General features: G+C 42.8%; 1 protein-coding gene across 1 annotated transcript in view; it reads right to left on the bottom strand.

Moving 5' to 3' along the window:
* pstpip2 (proline-serine-threonine phosphatase interacting protein 2) overlaps positions 1–19,218 on the bottom strand; it is a 133,716-nt gene extending 114,498 nt beyond the window's left edge. The window contains exon 1 of the mRNA XM_041199672.1: positions 19,028–19,218. Coding sequence (XP_041055606.1) covers positions 19,028–19,060 — 33 coding nt within the window. The 5' untranslated portion in view covers positions 19,061–19,218. The remainder of the gene's footprint in view (positions 1–19,027) is intronic.
* Positions 19,219–20,073: the final 855 nt, after the last annotated feature.

Below are 20,073 nucleotides of genomic sequence, written 5' to 3'. Positions count from 1 at the left end.
AAGCAGTCCATGTCCAAATGCAGCAAGACCTGGACAATATCCAAGTGGTAAGTAACATTAGCGCCACACAAGTGTCAGGCAATGAACATCTCCAACGAGAGAGAATCTAACCATCACCCCTTGACATTCAATGGCATTACCATCACTGAATCCCCCATTATCAACATCCTAGGGTTACCATTGACCAGAAACTGGACTAGCCATATAAATACTGTGGCTACAAGAATAAGTCAGAGGCTAGGAATCCTGTGGCAAGTAGCTCAACTCCTGACTCCCCAAAGCCTGTCCACCATCTACAAGGCACAAGTCAGGAATGTGATGGAATACTCCCCATTTGCCTAGATGAGTGCAGCTTCAGCAACACTCAAGAAGCTTGACACCATCCAGGACAAAACAGACTGATTGGCACCACATCCATAAACACTCAATCCCTCCACCACTGATGCACAGTAGCTGCCATTTGTACCATCTGCAAGATGCGCTGCAGGAATTCACCAAGGTTCTTTAGGCAGCACCTTTCAAACCTACGACCTCTACCATCTAGAAGGACAAGGGCAGCAGATAGATGGGAACACCACCACCAAGTCCCCCTCCAAGTCACTCACTATCCTGACTTGGAACTATATCAACCTTCTTCACTGTCGCTGGGTCAAAGCCCTGGAACTCCCACCCTAACAGCACTGTAGGTGTACCTACACCACATGGACTGCAGCGGTTCAACAAAGCACCTTCTCAAGGGCAGTTACTGATGGACAATAAATGCTGGTCCAGCCAGTGAAGCCCAAATCTCAAGAACAAAAAAGAGTGCAACTCCAACAACACTCAAGAAGCTCGATACCATCCAGGACAAAGCAGCCTGCTTGATCAACAACCCATGCATGACCTTAAACATTCAGTCTCTCCACCACAAGTGCAGTGACCTCTGTGTGTACCATATACAAGATGCACTACAGCAACTCACTAATGTTCACTTAACAGTACCTTCCTCAACTATACTGTCGTTCCTTCATTATCACGGGGTCAAAAAACCTGGAATTCCCTCCCTAACAGCACTGTATTGCAACAGTGCAAGAAGGCAGCTCACCACCAACTTCTTAAGGCTGTGCAATAAAAGCTGGTCTTGCCAGCAACTTGCATATCCCTTAAATGAATAAAAAAAGATTCAAAGCTCAATTTGTCCAGCCACTCCAGAGCCCCAATCAAAACAGTAGAATACAAGTTCGGGGAGATCGATACAATGCTCTGGCCAGGCTAAGGGCTTGAATGAATTTCTTGGTGAACTAATAGTGCCTGTTAATTCAGGCAAAATGTTGTCTCATCAAGTTGGCCAAGATGAATCAGTATAGTAATGAAGAGGTGAAAAGTTTTGAAAGAGCTTGGAATTGTGAGGACAGGGAGAGAGAAAGGCAAGGGTAGATCTGGCAAGAAAAGAGCTGGGTTAAAAAAAAGTCTTCAAGGAAGTACATATCAGCTTAAGCCTGACTTATCACAGAATCACACAGTGCAGAAGAGGCCCTTTGGCCCATCGAATCTGCACCGACACGTGAGAAACACCTGACCTTCCTATCTAATCCCATTTACCAGCACTTGGCCCATAGCTTTGAATTTTATGACACCAAGTGCTCATTAAGGTACTTTTTAAAGGATGTGAGGCAACCCGCCTCCACCACCCTCCCAGGCAGCGTATTCCAGATCATCACCACCCTCTGGGTAAAAAAGTTTTTCCTCACATCCCCCCAAACCTCCTGCCCCTCACCTTGAACTTATGTCCACTCATGACTGACCCTTCAACTAAAGGGAACAGCTGTTCCCTATCCACCCTGTCCATGCCCCTCATAATCTTGTACACCTCGATCAGGTCGCCCCTCAGTCTTCTCTGCTCCAACAAAAACAACCCAAGTCTATCCAACCTTTCTTCATAACTTGAATGTTTCATCCCAGGCAACATCCTGGTGAATCTCCTCTGCACCCCCTCCAGTGCAATCACATTCGTCCTATAATGTGGCGACTAGAACTGCACACAGTACTCCAGCTGTGACCTAACCAATGTTCTATACAACTCCACATGACCTCCTTACTTTTGTAATTTATGCCTCAATTGATAAAGGCAAGTGAACCCTGTGCCTTTTTCACCACCTCACTAACATGCTTCTCCACCTTCAGAGATCTATGGACACGCACGCCAAGGTCCCTTTGATCCTCAGAACTTCCTAGTGTCGTGCCGATCATTGAATACTTCCTTGTCAAATTACTCTGTCCAAAGTGTATAACCTCACACTTTTCAGGGTTAAATTCCATCTGCCACTTATCTGCCCATTTGACCATCCCGTCTATCACAAACTACAATTCATTCAGGTGCCAGATCCCTTTATCAAAAACAAAAGAGTCAATAAAACAAGGTGGTTATTATTCCTCAATCCAACAAACTAAAGGAAGTAATGCAGGCCTAATGGGAAGGCTGCCAAATTTCATTACACAACCCAAAGTGGATGTGTTTCTAAATTTTGCTTTTATGTGATTGGATATGCTTCTCAATAAACTCAATTAAATGTTTACAGATGGAAATTCCGTTCTACCCAACAGCTGCAGCTCCAATTACATTTTTAGAACATTTCAAGTGTTGGTTTGCGTTGTAATCATTTTGTTCTGTTTTTTTCCCTTACTTTCTGTAAAACTGATTCCTTTCAGCAACTGGTAAAACCAATTCGGAACTCCATGCTTGAATCTCTCCAGTCAGGTTTCCGCTCATGCCACATTACCAAAATGGCTCTAATCAAAGTCGCAAATGACATCCTATGTGACTGTGCAAAACTTAAAATATCCATCCACATCCTGTCTGCAGACTCTGGCACGATTGACCATGCCATCCCTTTCCAACGCACCTCCACTGTCATCCAGTTGGATGGGACTGTTCCCACCTAGTTTCATTCTTATCTATCTAATCGTAGCCAGAGTATCACTTGCTATGGCTTCTCTTCCAGCTTCCACACCATTACCGTCTGCACTCCTCCAATTCTGGTCTCTTGAGAATTCCTGATTTGTGAATTGCTCCAGCTTTAGCGACTGCACCTTCAGCTGCCGAGACACAAAGCACTAAGATTTCCTTCATAAACCTCTCCACCTCTCTTCCTCCTTTAAGATAGTCCATAATACCTACCTCTTTGACTGAGTTTTTCCTCATCTGTCCCAATATATGTGGCTTCGTGCCAACTTTTGTTTGATAATGCTACCATGAAGCCTCTCAGGACATTTTACTACATTAAAGATGCTGTATAAAAAAAGTTGTTGTTGGCCCCCAAGGCAATGTTAGGACTAAGATTTGGAAACCAGAAGTATAGTAGACTTCTTTCTAATTTTGAGATAAATATTAGATGAAGGCTAGAAAAAGGCGCTTGTACAGTGAAAATTTTCTGCTTCCTGTTATTTCTGGCACTCCTTTATAAATCTGATAGCTTTCAAAGATATGTTTCAAAGCAGCCAAATTTCACTGTCTATTGTACGGGAAATTTAATAATCTGGATAGTCTAGATCCTTCCTGTTGGATTAATTTCAAATTCCTTGACAGGTGTTTAGCCAATATCTAGTGCTTTGTAACGTGCTTCAATCCAACCCTTATACCGCATCATAGCTAAAGACATACCAACATACAAAGATGGCAGGCAGCTGATCCATCAAGCCAAAATCAAACCACTGAGCCCACCATCATCTCAGATGTGATCATGTTGAAGAGCGGGTAGGAAACTGGTCAGGTGCGTCACGATAAAGTTGAAGACAGAGATTTAGGGGTGGACAATAAATGCTGGCCTTGCCCGTGATACCACATCCAGTGAGTGAATGACAAAAAATGAACCATAACAGAGCAGACCATTTACACTAGACAGAGTAGCCAGTCTCATCAGATTCAATGCTCAGGATTACTTTGTACTATATGGAGTCCAGAACCAATAGGTGAATTTTACCTACAACCTGTTAAACATGTTCAATGTGGCATAATAATAGACATTGTAGAGCACTACAGCTGCTAATGCTGAAATGCAAGATTAAACCTTTCCTGAACATTCTCACGTTCTTTGCAGACATTTCACAACTTATTTATTGCAATATAGCTTAGATGTGATTACCAGCCCAAGAACCTTTCAAAATTTTAACTGATGAGAGTTGCAACATTTACGTTGGGCAGCTGGCTGGTCAATACCACAACTCACATTTCTTTACATAGGTACTGGTTCAGCACCCAAGAATGCTATTTGGCCATCAAACGTACAACTGGGTCTATGTGGTGAGGTAATTGATGCTCACAACTGCCAGGTGATTGGCTCTTTTGGCCTTTGTGCACGGTAAGTGAATCTATACATTGATGACACTACAGTCAGACAGAGCCAGAAAATTTGTTTCTGAAGTCACTGCTTTAGGGCATGGGGATGTATCTGGCAACCACGGATACATAACGGGTGACAGAATAATACAGGACATTAAAAACCTGTAGATCCAATAGTGCAGCACATTCCCTGGGAACAGCTCATAATCTTTAAAGCACCCGAGTGGCTCCGCACTATTAGAGGACACGTTGGCCCCATTGTAATTTCGAGGCAGGTCATATCACAGTATCACAGAATCTTTATAGTGTAGGAGGCCATTTGACCCATTGGGTCTGCACTGGCTCTCTGAAAGAGTACTCTATCTAGTCCCACTGCCCTGCCTTATCCCTGTAACTTTGCACATTCTCTCTTTTCGGATAGCAATCCAATACCTTTTTGAATACCTCGATTGAACCTGCAAACCTCTCCAAATTCTGCTCAGCTGGACTCAGATGTTGAACCCCTATGGGCTATCATTGAGAAGGAGAATGCTGGTGCTGAAACAACAACTAAGCCAGGTACTGAAAGACATGCCATGCACACTCTCCACAACAGCAGAGAGGATGAAGGGGCCCGACTCAATGCTAGCAGATGGATAGTGCAGGGAATTACGAAGATGGCCATAAGGAGAGAGGGGCCACCTTCATGGAGGTTTAAGCAAGGTCCTCAAATGAATCCGTGCACCATCCTGACCTGGAAACATACCACCATGCTGTCATCATCACTGGGGGGTCAAAATCCAGGAACACGCCAGCAAACAGCACTGTGGGTGTGCCTACATCAGATGGACTGTAGTGGTACAAGGCATTGGCTCACCATCACCTCCCCAAGGGCAATTAAGGGCTGGGCAACATATGCTGGCCACTGCCAATGAAACCCACTTCCCATGAATGAATAAAACAAAATTCAGCTTGCAGAGACACTACTCTTCCCTGAGGTTAAGGAAGTTGTGCCTCTGTCTGCACACTCGTTGATGTAGGTAGAGCCTTTTTTTGAGCTTGGCCCCTCTCTCCTCTCCACCTCCTTCATCCCACCACAGCACATCATCGCTTTCTCTTGATGTAGTGTGATAAACATTCATTGGATTTCCCTTCATGCTGCTCCTCTGTTTGATAGCATCCAAACTTCTCCAAAATCTTATGCTGGCAAGGCCTATGCTAAACATTTGCCAGAAGGGACTGACAAAGCAACTGTAAGAACTGAGCAGCTAGTGACAACAGAAAGCCTAGAGCTTAAAGACCCCCATGAATTGTATCCAATGTGCATCCCTTTTTCACCGACAAGTTTCCTGAACTCCGTGAAACCCGTTCTGGAGGCATTAAATTCGATGTGTTTGCATGCAGTTATGAGGTTAATTCGTGTCTTAATTAATCACTCATGATAGTGCAGGCTTCAGTGAGCTAGTTACTCGCACGCAGCCAAACAGGCCTCAGTTAAACAGGCACACAGTCAGTGCATTAGGGCTGGGTTGCGAACGTGCTTCAAGTTTCCCCATGTTAAGTGTATGCCCAACCCCCCCTGTTCTTGCCTGTTAAAATACATCCCATCCCCATACCATTGTCAGAGCAGGTAAATACTAGTTTTTTTTTAAATGGACAAAAATTGATAAATGATATTTATACTACTTCCAGATTGCCCGTCCCAGGGATTGACATTCCTAGACTTGTTCTCAGACTCTGGTGAACATCTTGGCTTGATGTGTTAGTGTTAATCAGGAGATAACAAGTCAGAAGCTTGTTTTACATTGAGCTGCCAATTCACTGCCACCCATTTTGCACAAAGCCAAGGTCTACAGCTGAGTGAGACTCTCTATAATTCTTCAGCTCTGTTTGGGCAGGAAATTTTTTAGGCTTGACTGCATGTTAATAACAGAGAACTAAGTAGACAGTGACATACGTTTAAAAGCCTAGGCTAGCACACAATTGTCTCCTTTGCTTCACCTTTACCTATTTTATTTGAAACAATAGGTGTGGCATCACATTCTCCCAGTACCACAAAACAATGAGCAGCTCCAGGGCAAATGCTCTCTTCCGCAACGGGCATTACTGACACAAAAACTAGTTCAAACAAACTAAAAACACAGACACGAGTTAGAATACAATTTTGCCCTAACTGGCAACTCCAACACAATGATCTGCTTCAAAAATTACATAATCTCTTCTGCAAATGCCTATTTACTCTTATAACGCTGAGGCGAGGTTTTTTAAAAATATTTATCCAGACAACCACAGCAGGTTTGGTTTGCTTAAAACTGCAGAGGATAAGGCCCTGCTTGCAACATGTTGCTGATCATTGCTACTAGCCCTGTAATAGCCAGTCAGTCCATGCTCTCGATTACCTTCAGAATCTCACATTCTCTTCAATATCAAATAGCACTTAAACCTACCCCAAAAAAATTTCTTGCCATCACTCCACCAACTTTCTTTCTATATAATTAGCCATAGGTTAATCAGGTGGTGCAGATTTATATTTCTAAAAGCTGACATCATTTTTTGTTAAAAAGCTTGCCTGTCAACCATTCCTGCCAAGTTGAGAGTCATTTAGACATGCAATTTGAAAGAATGCTGATAAAGAATGTGCTGATCAGCAGATCTCACTCATGGCACTAACATACATGTAAGCCTACAGTGTTATATTCATTGAGTCATATCTTCAGAGAGTGCCAAACACTAATAAAAAACCTGGAACCCTCCATAATAAAAATAAATTTAATTCAGTCGCCATGAAACAAGACACATTGTATTTTGATTGGATAAAATTGGCTAAATTAAAGTTACTCAGATTGGTAGAAAGTGGTCCTTCACAAGGATCAGTGCAGGGACCATTGTTATTCATAATTTACATGAATAATTTGAATTTAGGAATAAGAAACTGAATAGCAAAAGTTACAAAAGTTACAAGCTGATAGATCTAGCTAACACTAAAGAAGAAAGCAACAAAATAAAAGCAGGCGGTAGAAAACTTGCAGCCTGGACAGTTAAGTAGCAAATGAACTTTAACAGAGAAAAATGTGAGGCGATGGCCTTTGGAAAAAAACCAGAAACCTCTCAGAAAATTTTTTAAAAATTGAATGGGGTAGAAGAGCAAAGGGATCTAGGGATACAAGTGGACAAATCATGAAAAGCACCATTGCAAGGCAGCAAAGGAATCTAAGATACAAAGCACTGAGATTTATTTCTGTGGAAAGGAAATCATGTTTGTCTAATTTATTGGAGTTATTTGAGGAAGTAACAAGCAACGTAGATTGTGCGTGTGCTTTACTTAGATTTCCAGAAGGCAGGGGGCCACATCAAAGGTTACCAGGCAAAATAAGAGCCCATGATGTAGGGGCAACGTATTAGCATGGATAGGGAATTGGCTAGCTAAAAGGAAACAGAGAGTAGGCATAAATGAGTCTTTTTTGGGTTCGCAAGATGTGATGAGTGGAGTGCCACAAGGATCATTGCTGAGACCCCCAACTATTTATAACTTATATTAATGACTTGGCTGAAAGGACCAAATGTATGGTTGCTAAATTTGCTAATAACACAAAGATAGGTAGGAAAGGAAGTTATGAGGAGGACATAAGGAGCCTACAAATGGAAATAGAGAGGTTAAGTGAGCAAGCAAAAATTTGGTCGATGGAGTACAACGTGGGAAAATGTGAATGTGTTCACGTTGGCAGGAAGAATAGAAAGGCAGCATATTATTTAATTGGAGAGAGATGTACCCTGAGGTACAGAGAGATCTGGGTGTCCTGGTCCATGAATCTCAAAAAATTAGTATGCAGGTACTGCGAGTGATTAGGAAGGCAAATGGAATTTAGTCATTTATTGCAAGAGAAATGGAATATAAAAGTAGGGATGCCTTGCCACTGTTGCAAAGGTGTTGGTGAGACCACATCTGGAATACTGTGTAGAGTTCTGGTCTCCTTATTTAAAAAAGGATATAAATGCATTATAGGCAGTTCAGAGAAGGTTCACTCAGACGATACCTGGGACAGGAGGTGGGGACAGGGGGTTATCTTATGAGGAAAGGTTGGAGAGGCTGGACCTGTATCCATTGGAGTTTAGAAGAATGAGAGGTGATCTTATTGAAACATACAAGATCCTGAGGAGACTTGACAGGGTGGATGCTGAAAGGGTGTTTCCCCTTGTGGGAAAGACTAGAACTAGGGAACACAGTTTAAAAATATGGGGTCTCCTAATTAAGACGGAGATGAGAAGAATTTTTCCCTCTCAGAGGGCCATGAGTCTTTGGAACTCTCTTCCCCAGAGAGCAGTGGAGGCAGGGTCAGTGAATTGTTTTAAGGGAGAGGTAGATTGACTCCATTGTTAGTCAAGAATCTAAGGTTATCGGGGTAGGTGGAACGTGGAGTTGAGGCCACAATCAGACCAGCCATGATCTTACAGCATGTTGGAGGGGTTGAATGGCCTACTCCTGCTCCTAATTCATATGTTCGTACTTAGGGTATGGAAATCAAACGTACTGAAGTTATGTTAATTTTGCAATCAGTAATGTGCACACTTCTAGTTTCCATATTATAAAAGGGGCATAAAAATACTGGAGTACGCACAAACATTCTCTTTTTTACAAGAACCGGAAGATTACAGCTATTGGAAAACATCAAACAGGTCTAGTAGTTTTCTTTAGAAAAGAGAAAACTTCAAGGTGACCTGATAGAAGTCATTATGAATGGGTCAGACAGATTAGATATGTAGAGAATGTTTCCACTTCTGAGAGAATATATTTATGGCCCCTGGTTTGATAAGAAAGCTACTAATAAAAACAATAAGGAAATAAGGAGAAATTCTTTTACTCAGATAGTGGTTAGAATGTGGAACTCACTAGCACAGGAAGTGGTTGATGCAAATAGCTTAGATGTTTTCAAAAGGAAACTAGATGATCACAATAGGAAAGCAAGCAGAGGGATACGCTGAAATGCTGAGATGAGGGAAATAGGATGGGGGAAAACTCGTGTGGAGTAACACCAGCACAGTCTAGGTAGGCTGAATGATCTGTTTCCTTGCTATACATTCAATCAAATTTGATGATGTTTCAGCTAATTTAATAGTCTTCACGTTGTTCCTAACTAAAATTAGCCCAAATTCTAATAATTGTATACTTCTTCCATAGACTAATCTTAAAGCATCCCATTTGTTTAATATTGTCCAACTCACAAAGTGGTCTCCATGCGACACACTCCGACCCCAGCGTCACTCTCAGTGACGCACTCTGGACTGTCAGTGACCCTCAATGGAAGGAACTCTGGCTTTTTGCAATACCTTCCCAGAACTGTCACATTTTCCTCATTGAGGGGTGAGCCTCTGGCACATATTTGGAGTGTGACAGAGCTTACTATTTTGGATGCAATATCTGGCACTGCTTAAAAGCTAAGTGCACCTTTGGCCTAGACATTGTTGCATAAGCGTTACAACTTGTATAACATTGCATTGCAGCAATAGCATGTCAGAACACTAAGGTTTCCTGAAGCAGCAGTTATTCTGGGAGAAATAAGGCACAGGATGGTTCCTAATCCTTAATGCACCAATCCCACATGGTTGGCATCCAGAGTGCTCAGTGGTACTCCATACCAACGCTGTTCTAACTATTTAGAAGGCCTAACTTCAAACGCAAATGAAAACTGCAAACCTGACAACATTATCCAGGATGAAATACCTGCCATTACCACATGATGAATAGGAGGGTGCAATGAACATGCCTTTACACTCAGGCAACTTCAGCCCCAAGCAGTTCCCCAGAAGCAGCCATCACTTTTATTCTGGTCACTTAGAAAGCCCTGAGAAGGATCACAAGATTAGGATGTAGGGCACACAAAATATATGCCACTACATTCAATCTACAGCACAGAAATAGGTCACTCAGCCCAACCAGTCTGTGCTGTTGTTTATGCTCCAACCAAACCTCCGACCACCCTAGTTCATCTGACCTATCAGAACCCCATCCACCACTTTCCACAAACATTCACTCCCTCCAACCCTAACACACAGTGGCAGCAGTGTGTAGCATCTACAAGATGCACTGCAGCAACTCACCAGGGCTCCCTAGACAGCACCTTCCAAACACACAACCTCTACCACCTAGAAGGACAAAAGCAACAGATGCATAGGAACACCACCACCTGCAAGTTCCCCTCCCCCAGCCACATACCATTCTGACTTGGAAATATATCGCCATTCCTTCACTTTCACTGGGTCAAAATCCTGGAACTCCCTCCCTAACAGCACTGTGGATGTACCTACACCACATGGACTGCAGCAGTTCAAGAAGGCAGCTCACCACCACCTTCTCAAGGGCAATTAGGGATGGGCAATAAATGCTGGCCTAGCCAGCGATGCCCAAGTCCTGTAAATGAATACATTTTAAAAATCCTCACACTACCAAAAGAAACTTCAAAGGAAATAACATTAAGCGCACATCACGAGTACAAAGGGAACTTGTCGAGTTGCTTTCTTACTACTTTGTCTAGAGATTTTCTTTCTGCTGATGTCAGCAAATACATTCTTTTTTGTTACACTAGTTGGAGCATGAAATAATGCTCTTGGGCCATCCTGAACACAAACTCCAGCATTAATTTCACATTGACCTGCCAAACAGTAGCTTGCAGTCAGAGTACTTTAAGGTGTTCTAAGGACACCCTGAGGCTTTAACATATAAATGAAAGTTTGTTGCATTGTTTATTTAAAAAAATGTAGTATTTAACTCTGCAGCTTGGAATTATTGGTTCCTGGAGTAGTGTGAAAGTTGGTCTACTTTGCAGGCCACTTTACAGATCTCCTCTTGTTCAAGGTTCTTCTTGTTCCTCTGCACTCTTGGAAGCACTTTATTTACATCAGCTTCACTACGATACAAAAGCAGTTTCAAAAAATCCAACTAAATAAAAAGCCTGTGTCCTTTTATCTGCTGCTTTCTGCATACAGATTACTTTTAATGCTGCTGTGAATGGGCCAAAGCAATACTTGGCGATGGGTCCACTGAAAGGTCAGGATATATCTCAGAGCTCCTCAAAAGGCTGCTCATTTGCTTGCTGGATGCATGTGAAATGAAGTTCTCCCGCAGGAGATACAGGAACAAATTATGAGAGTATTAAGCCTGATCAGAAAATCATGAGGTGGGGTAGGGAAGTTGTTAGAGGGAACCAGGTAAGAATACCGGACACCCAATTCTCGATCCCTAAACCCCACTGTCAGGAACAGTCCCACCAGTCAGAAAGTCAACCATTATCATTTTTGCCTTATTCCTTTCCAACTCTGTAGGACAAACAAACAAAATTATATTTATATAACACCTCATTGTGCCCTTAAGACATCCTAAAGTATTCTGCAACCAATGATTGTTTTTTGGGCATGTGCTGTATTGTATATTTTCCCCCCACCTTCCTTTAAGCACATCCACTCCTTGGCCATAGGATGGATAGATGACCAGTTAGCACCACTGGCCCAACGCGGCCACTGAGCAATGTTCATTTCCTGATCTGTTCTTCCGTGAAGAGTGAAATCATTTCAGCACCTATCACTGCCTGCCACCCATTGATACCACGCCTCCCCCTATCCTCACACTCCCACTGTGCATAAACCTTCAATTCTCAAACAAAGATTAGGAAGGAACATGGGAAGACAGGGTCACAAACAGGCCTTTCGTCACAATGAGCTCAGAACTTTCAGAACTTAGAGTTGAAGTCTAATTGATATGGTGATACCTTCTGGATGGGACATTAAGGCAAGGCTCCGTCTTCCTGCTCAGACCAAAATAAAAGATTCCACGACACTATTCAAAGGAGAGCATGTAATTTCGCAACAAAAACACCTGGAAAAACTCAGCAGGTCTGATAGTATCTGTGGAGAGGAATACAGTTGACGTTTCAAGTCCGTATGACTCTTCATCAGTTCTGATGAAGAGTCATACAGACTCGAAACGTCAACTGTATTCCTCTCCACAGATACTGTCAGACCTGCTGAGTTTGTCCAGGTATTTTTGTTTTTGTTTCAGATTTCCAGCATCCGCAGTATTTTGCTTTTATCTTAATGCAAATACTCAAATTTGATTCCTCGACCAACGAGACTAAAAATAATTTATTTGGTCATTAGCTTTTGGCTGCTTGTGGGACCCTGCTGTCGGCTAATTGACTGCTGCATTTTCCTACAATACAATAGTGACCGTTTCAACAAAAAAGTACTTAATGAGCTGTAGAGTAGTTTGGAATGCCTTGAGGTTGTGAAAAGAAACTTTATAAAGTTCTCCCTCTCTTTTTGTGTGAAGTGCTTCCTGATATTTATCCTGGACTTGCCTTTTGACCCCAGGTCCCATAGTAGATTTAATTTCCAGTAACAATCTGGATAAATATTTTCTACTGGGACATTACCTTAATGTGCTCTATAAGTCTGCTCAAGATTAAAGATCACAATACCACTTAAACAGATTTATTTTTACAAAAATGAAAAAAACAATAGTATAGAATTTACTGGTCAAGAATCACACGAAGCAGAACATACAAACATATGAATTAGGAAAAGAAGCCAATCTGCCCCTCGAGCCTGCTCCACCATTCAATAAGATCATGGCTGATCTGATGCTGGCCCCAACTCCACATTACGCCTCCTACCAATAACCTTTGACAACCTTGTTAGTCAAGAAACTATCGACCTCAGCCTTAAAAATATTCAATGACCCTGCCTCCACCGCTCTCTGGGGAAGAGAGTTCCAAAGACTCACGACCCTCAGAGAAAAAATTTCTTCTCAACTCCATCTTAGAATCGTAAACCCATTATTTTTAAACTTGGGTATTGCTGAAAAAATATATATTTTTGTCAAAGCTTTGTGGTCGTGCATTCATCAGGATATTTCGCAAGAATACCAAATGTAAAGGGAACAACAATTTTTCCAATATGAGAAGAGAGAGTGCTGATTAGTTGGCAAGTGGACTCCGATTGCTGGATGCATTGCCACGGAGAATGTACCAGTTGATGGAGACAGACAGTTAACTGGCAAGCATTGTTTGAAATTTAAACCAGGTATCTTGACTCTGACTGGTCAAGGCATTGCTCAGAGGAATGAACCAGCAAATGGCTGTCACCTATTTTGTTTAGCTGAAATAGGTGCCATGTGTGTACATGTTCTTCCTGTTTGCAAAGAACAGGGCCCTGTGTATTAATATATATGACTTACAGTACACGCAAACGCGCCACACTACATGAATCAGTATTCACTAAACTTATGAACTCGGCAACTTGGGCAGTTGAGCTCAGTTTTAATGACACTATGTATGCCTAAATAGATGGTGTTGTCATGGAATCGCCTCTCGGCCCAGTTCTTGCAAACAACTTTGTTGGGTTCCATGAGAAACCTGTCTTCAATGGAATGACACCTAACCTCCTATCCCTCGCGCATTTCGGAGATGTGGATGATACGTTTGCTATATTTAAATCTGCAGCTGCATGTAATAATTTCCATACATGTCTTAATGTGCTCCATCCTGCGTTCAAATTCACCTTTGAAACGGAGCAGTCAAATGAACGCCCTTTACTTGATGTACTAGTTGATAACTCTGCTAGGGGGCTCTCTATCAGGGTTTACCGCAAGCATACCTTCACTGGTCATTATACGTGTTGGGATTCTTACAGTTCCACGTGCCTTTTTGGCAACCTCATAAATAGGGCCTGAGCCATTTGCTCATCATGCAAGCTTGATGCGAAATAGGGCACATCAGAGGCATCCTTGCTGGCTACCCTGATCAGATAATTTTGCACTGTACATCATGCAAACTCATGAATTGGCCTAAGGCCCTCACTGTCAGCCCTGAAAAGTGCCCAGGCTACCTCACCTTGCCCTTCTAGGGTAATCTAACTCAAAAATTTGAGCAACAGGTGAAGCTAGCTGCTTCACACTGCTACTACACAGTCGCAATACAAGTGGTATTTGCCAGTAAGTGAATGCTGCCGTCAAGCCATAATGACGGTCTGCCTATCAACAAATGAGTAATGTGGTATATGAATTTCAGTGCCAGTGTGATGCTAGGTATCTAGGCCATATGTCCAAAGACTGGCAAGGTACAGACTGTACCCAACGAGTCCATGCTGGCAAAACTCAAAACAGTGTCCAACATTAGACGTGATTCGCGATTGGCCAACATTTGCTAAGTAATCCTCAGTGTGATAAGAATTATGACAGAAACCAATTTAAGTTTGTCAGTTGGGCTCATACTGTGCCGCATGTGTGTGCACTGGAAGCTACATAAATTAATACACAGGGCCCTGTTATTTGCAGACAGAAAGAACATGTACACACATTGCACCTACTTCAGCTAAACAAAATAAATGGCAGCCATTTGCTGGGTCATTCCTCAGGGCAATGCCTTGACCAGAGTCAAGTTTCCTATTTTAAATTTCAAACAGTGATTGGCAGTTAACTGTCAGTTACCATCAACTGTGCATTCTCCGTGGAATGCCTCTACCAACCAGAGTCCACTTGCCAACTAGTCAGCACTCTCTTCTCAGAGCATAAACTGTTGTTCCCTTTACATTTGGTATTCTTGCAAATTGTCCTGGTGAAAAGCTTTGACAAAAAGGTCTCTTATTTCAGCAATACCCAAGTTCTGTACTACCAAATGATTACCTTTTTTAAACTGTGTCCCCTAGTTCTAGTCCTTCCCAAAAGGGGAAACATCCTTTCAGCATCCACCCTTCAAGTCCCCTCAGGATCATATATGTTTCAATAAGATCACCTCTCATTCTTCTAAACTCCAATGGAATCAGGCCCAGCCTGTCCAACCTCTCTTCGTAAGATAACCTCCCATCCCAGAAATAAAGTCGATCTTCTCCACTAAATTGCAATAACAATTGATTTTAACCCAACCTCAAAAAGTGCCCTCTATGGCACATCTGATAATTCTGTATGTTTAAGGAGGGGATACTCTGAAAGTGTCACCTGCTACCATATTAAAATTAAATTCAATGCTTCCCAGGCTAGATTTTGCTGAAGACTCTGAATGCATCTACTAAAATTATCATTGGATTCAACTAGGCTAACCTAAAAGATAGATTCCAGAGATAAAAGGACAGCATATACTGAGCTGTCAATGACCTGATATTGTAGCTGAACTCCCCCAAGAATGGTTTTGAGCAATGTGTCCCGCCATGATACCATGACTGACAGGGAAAAACCCAGAGCCGATCCGCACCACGTTTTCATTTGGAAGCAGCCATAGGTTGAGGGCATTACCAATCACAGCAACAATTTATATAGCAGCTTTAACATAACAATCCCAAACCACCGCCAATTGAGATGCTTCACAGGAGCATCCTAAAGCAAAGTTTGGCACGGAGCCACAAAAGATGTTAGGTCAGATGACCAAAAGCTTGTTCAAACAAGTAATTTTGAAGGAGCACCTTAAAGGAGGAAAGTGAGGTGGGGAAGCGGAGAGGTTTTGGGGAGGTCTGGAGTGGGGGCTGCTGTGCCTAGGCAGCTGAAGGCATAGCTACCAATGGTGGACCGATTGAAATCGGTGATGTTCAGGAGTCTAGAATTAGGTGAGCACAGATATTCCAGAGGGTTGTGGAGCTGGGACAGATTACAAAGATAAGGACAGATTTGAAAACAATGCTGCTCAGTCTAGAAATATCAAGAACGGTAAAAAGAGGAACAAAAGGTGTGGTAGTGTGATGGTGTGGGTGGGCAGGGCTTTCACAGATTTAAAATTGATTCCCAACACAACATCCCTAAGACAACAACACTTCAATTGCTGTTAAAATTTTGATCTGCAGTGGACATTTTATCTCCCATAACATAAATTCCCTGAATACAGTTTTCTAACTTGAAGATATACAGTGGTGTTGTCACTGAATTGCAAGTTTCGTCATAGCACCTATCTGCTTTGATGAGCAGAAGAAAGTCTCTTCATCATAGTACTGTCCCTTTCACCATAGAAAACTGAATGCATCTGGAAGGTTTACAGTCTTACAAACATAGGAGCATACAAATATTTTTTATTCATTCAGGGCATGTGGGCTTCACTGGCTAGGACAGCATTTATTGCCCATCCCTAGCTGCCCTTGAGAAGGTGGTGGTGAGCTGCCTTTTTGAACCGCTGCAGTCCATGTGGTATAGCACCCACCGTGCTGTTAGGAAGGGAATTCCAGGATTTTGACCCAGTGACAGTGAAGGAGCAGCGATACATTTCCAAGTCAGGATGGTGAATGACTTGGATAGGAACTTCTAGGCGGTGGTGTTCCCATCTATCTGCTGCCCTTGTCCTTCTAGATGGTAGTGGTTGTGAGTTTGGAAGGAGCCTTGGTAAATTTCTGCAGTGCATCTTGTAGATGGTACACACTGCTGCTACTGTGCATCAGTGGCCAAGGGAGTGAATGTTTGTGGATGTGGTGCCAATCAAGCAGGCTGCTTTGTCCTGGATAGTGTCAAGCTTCTTGGTTGTTGTGGACATCCAGGCAAGTGGGGAGTATTCCATCTTATTCCTGACTTGTGCCTTGTAGGTGGTGGACGGGCTTTGGGGAGTCAGGAAGTGAGTTTCTCGTTGCACGATTCCTAGCCTCTGACCTGCTCTTGTAGCCACAGTATTTATATGGCTAGTCCAGTTCAGTTTCTGGTCAATGGTAACCCCCAAAATGTTGATCGTGAGGGATTCAGTGATGGTAATGCCATTGAACATCAAGGAGTGATGGTTGGATTCTCCCTTGTTGAAGATGGTCATTGCCTGACACTTGTGTGGCACGAATGTTACTTGCCACTTGTCAGCCCAAGCCGGGATATTGCCCAGGTCTTGCTGCATTTGGACACGGACTATTCAGTATCTGGAGTCACGAGTGGTGCTGAACATTATGCAATCATCAGCGAACATCCCACTTCTGACCTTATGACGGAAGGAAAGTCATTGATGAAGCAGCTGAAGATGGTTGGGCTGAAGACACGAGGAGCAGAAGTAAGCTATTCAGCCACTCAAGCCCTGCTCCACCATTCAATAAGATTATGGCTGATCTAACTGTGACCTCAACTCCACATTCTATCTGCCCCTAACAAGCTTTGATTCCCTTGTTAGTCGAGAATCTATCTACCTCTGCCTTAAAAGTTTTCAATGACCCTGCCTCCGATGTTCTCTGGAGAAGAGAGTTCCAAAGATTCACAACCCTCAGAAAAAATTTATTTTCATCTCCATCTTAAATGGGAGACCCTTTATTTTTAAACTGTGTCCCCTATTTCTAGTCTCTCTCACAAGGGAAAACATCTTTCAGCATCCACCCTGTCAAGTCCCCTCAGGATCTTATGTTTCAATAAGGTCACCTCTCATTCTTCTAAACTCCAATGGATACAGGCTCAGTCTATCCAACCTTTCCTCATAAGATAACAACCCCCCAACCCAAAAATCAGTCAAGTGAACTTTCTCTGAACTGCTTCTAATGTATTTATATCTTTTCTTGAATATGAAAACCAAACTGTACACAGTACTCTAGATTTGCTCTTACCACACCCTGTCTTGGAGCCATTTCACAAATATTTCCTCATAGTGAAACCTTCAATTTAAGATAACCCAACACTGACACAAGGCACGTTCCAGAGGCACATTAAATTACAATTTATATGGAGGAGGAAGCACATTTCAGCAGGTTCAACCTCCAGTTCCTCCCACCTCGGCTTTAGGGTACTTGCTAATTTGAGGTTTTTGCCTCCGTGAATCTGCTCAGAAGGAACAATTGGAGAAAAATCTCTGCTTGTCACAGCACCCAACTCTTTTATTTGAACTGGAGCCTTACATTTTTTCCAGTATAACCTAGTGACCTCATAATAAACCAGGAAAATGCTGGAAATATTCAGTAGTCAAGCAGCTGCCCTTACATCAGCTATGGCAAAGGGTCATTAACTCTGTTCCTCCACAGTTACTGCCAGTCTGAGTATTTCCTGCATTTTCCCTGTTCTTTTTTATTTCAGGTTCCCAGTATCAACAGTATTTTACTTTCGTAATTGCCCTTTCTCGTATTGGGCAACATGCTCAGTTAAAAAAAACATCTTCCAGACACCAATCCTAAATATACCTTTTGACAGATCGCCCCCACATCCTGCAGTTTAAAAAAAATCAAATTTACACTACCTACATCCTACTATTTACAAACAAACAAGTGACGATCGAACAGTTGTCATTCAGTGGAATCTACAATTAAAGAATAAAATGTTGAAAGCATTTGACTAGTCGGGCAGCATCTTGGGGAGGGGGTTACCTTTGAGGCGCTAAACTTCACACCTGAGCTAGGTGGCTTCGGGTTTTTTTTTTGCCTCGGATTTCCAGCATCTGCAGCATTATATTTTTCGCCACAGTGAGCAAGAACAGCCCGTGGATTCATTCCAAAAAAAAAGAGGCAATCGTCTTAGGTGCTGATTAAATGGAATCACAGAACGAAACGACACCTCGGCAGGATGTACCAACCCCAAGGATGAAGCTGCTCTTTCTGACCTTCGGAGGGGGAAAATAAAACACACTCGTGCTACACACCTACAGACCACAGATATACGGAAACTGTCGAGTAAAAACGTTCCTTCAAGCCCCTGCAAATAGGTGAGAAATACTGGGGTGTCCCCGCACCCCTCTTCACTCATGGGGCCACCGCGTTAACAGCCTCTGGACAGACCTCCCTCCCTTTGCTCCCACACAAGTTCCAGCCACTCACCCAGAAGTTATCCCTGAAGCGCGGCTCTCTCATGTTGAAGTTAAATGCCAAGCCTCTGTGCGCCAACACTGCCCCGAAATCACTTGTCGCTCGAGCAGCCTTGCCCTAACCCCTGCCGGCAGGTTCGGCAAGCACTGCTGTCTTGAACGCGATCTGCCGGCTCTGACTGACAATATTCCTTTCAGCCGCTTAACTCCCTGACCCCAAAAAACACACGGAGGCAATTGGATTCCTCTGGGTCCTAATGCCTGCCTTAACTCCACCGCCGCGCAGTGGGGCAAAGAGCGCAGTGGGTTGTCATTCATCCACGTGGTGTTATTTTTATTTGAGTTGGGACATTGCTTATTAAAGTGAAGGATCTCAGTGGCGAGCAATGGAATAACTGAATATTGAATTCAACAACTTTAGGTCGTTAGCTCCCTCCCCCATCCCCACCCCCTTTCTGTTTCCCCCTTCTTTTTTTTTCCAATAAATTATAAAGATTTTCCTTTTCCCACCTATTTCCATTATTAAAAAAAAAACCCACTAGAGCTATACCTTGAGTGCCCTACCATCCATTCTTAATTAGCACATTCGTTTAGATAATATCACCAACTTTAACTTTAACACCTATGTGTTCTATTGTACTACTGTCGTTGACATCTTTTGATGATCTGCTTCTATCACTGCTTGTTTGTCCCTACAACCACACCAACCCCCTCCACCTCTGTCTCTCTATCTCTCCGCCCCCCCCACACACACCTTAAACCAGCTTATATTTCAGCTCTTTCCTGGACTCGAACTCAAGTTCTGTCGAAGGGTCATGAGGACTCGAAACGTCAACTCTTTTCTTCTCCGCCGATGCTGCCAGACCTGCTGAGTTTTTCCAGGTAATTCTGTTTTTGTAATGGAATAAGTTTCTACATAAGAAATAGAAACAGGAGTAGACCATTCAGGCAGCTCCACCATTCAATAAGATCATGGCTGATCTTGTGTTTCGATTTCCACATTCCCATCTGACCCCGATAACCTTTGATTCCCTTGCCTAACAAGAATCTATCTACCTC

This window comes from Carcharodon carcharias, chromosome 1, assembly GCF_017639515.1.
Source record: "Carcharodon carcharias isolate sCarCar2 chromosome 1, sCarCar2.pri, whole genome shotgun sequence".
Classification (NCBI taxonomy): Eukaryota; Metazoa; Chordata; class Chondrichthyes; order Lamniformes; family Lamnidae; genus Carcharodon; species Carcharodon carcharias.
This window is presented reverse-complemented; position numbering and strand designations above follow the sequence as displayed.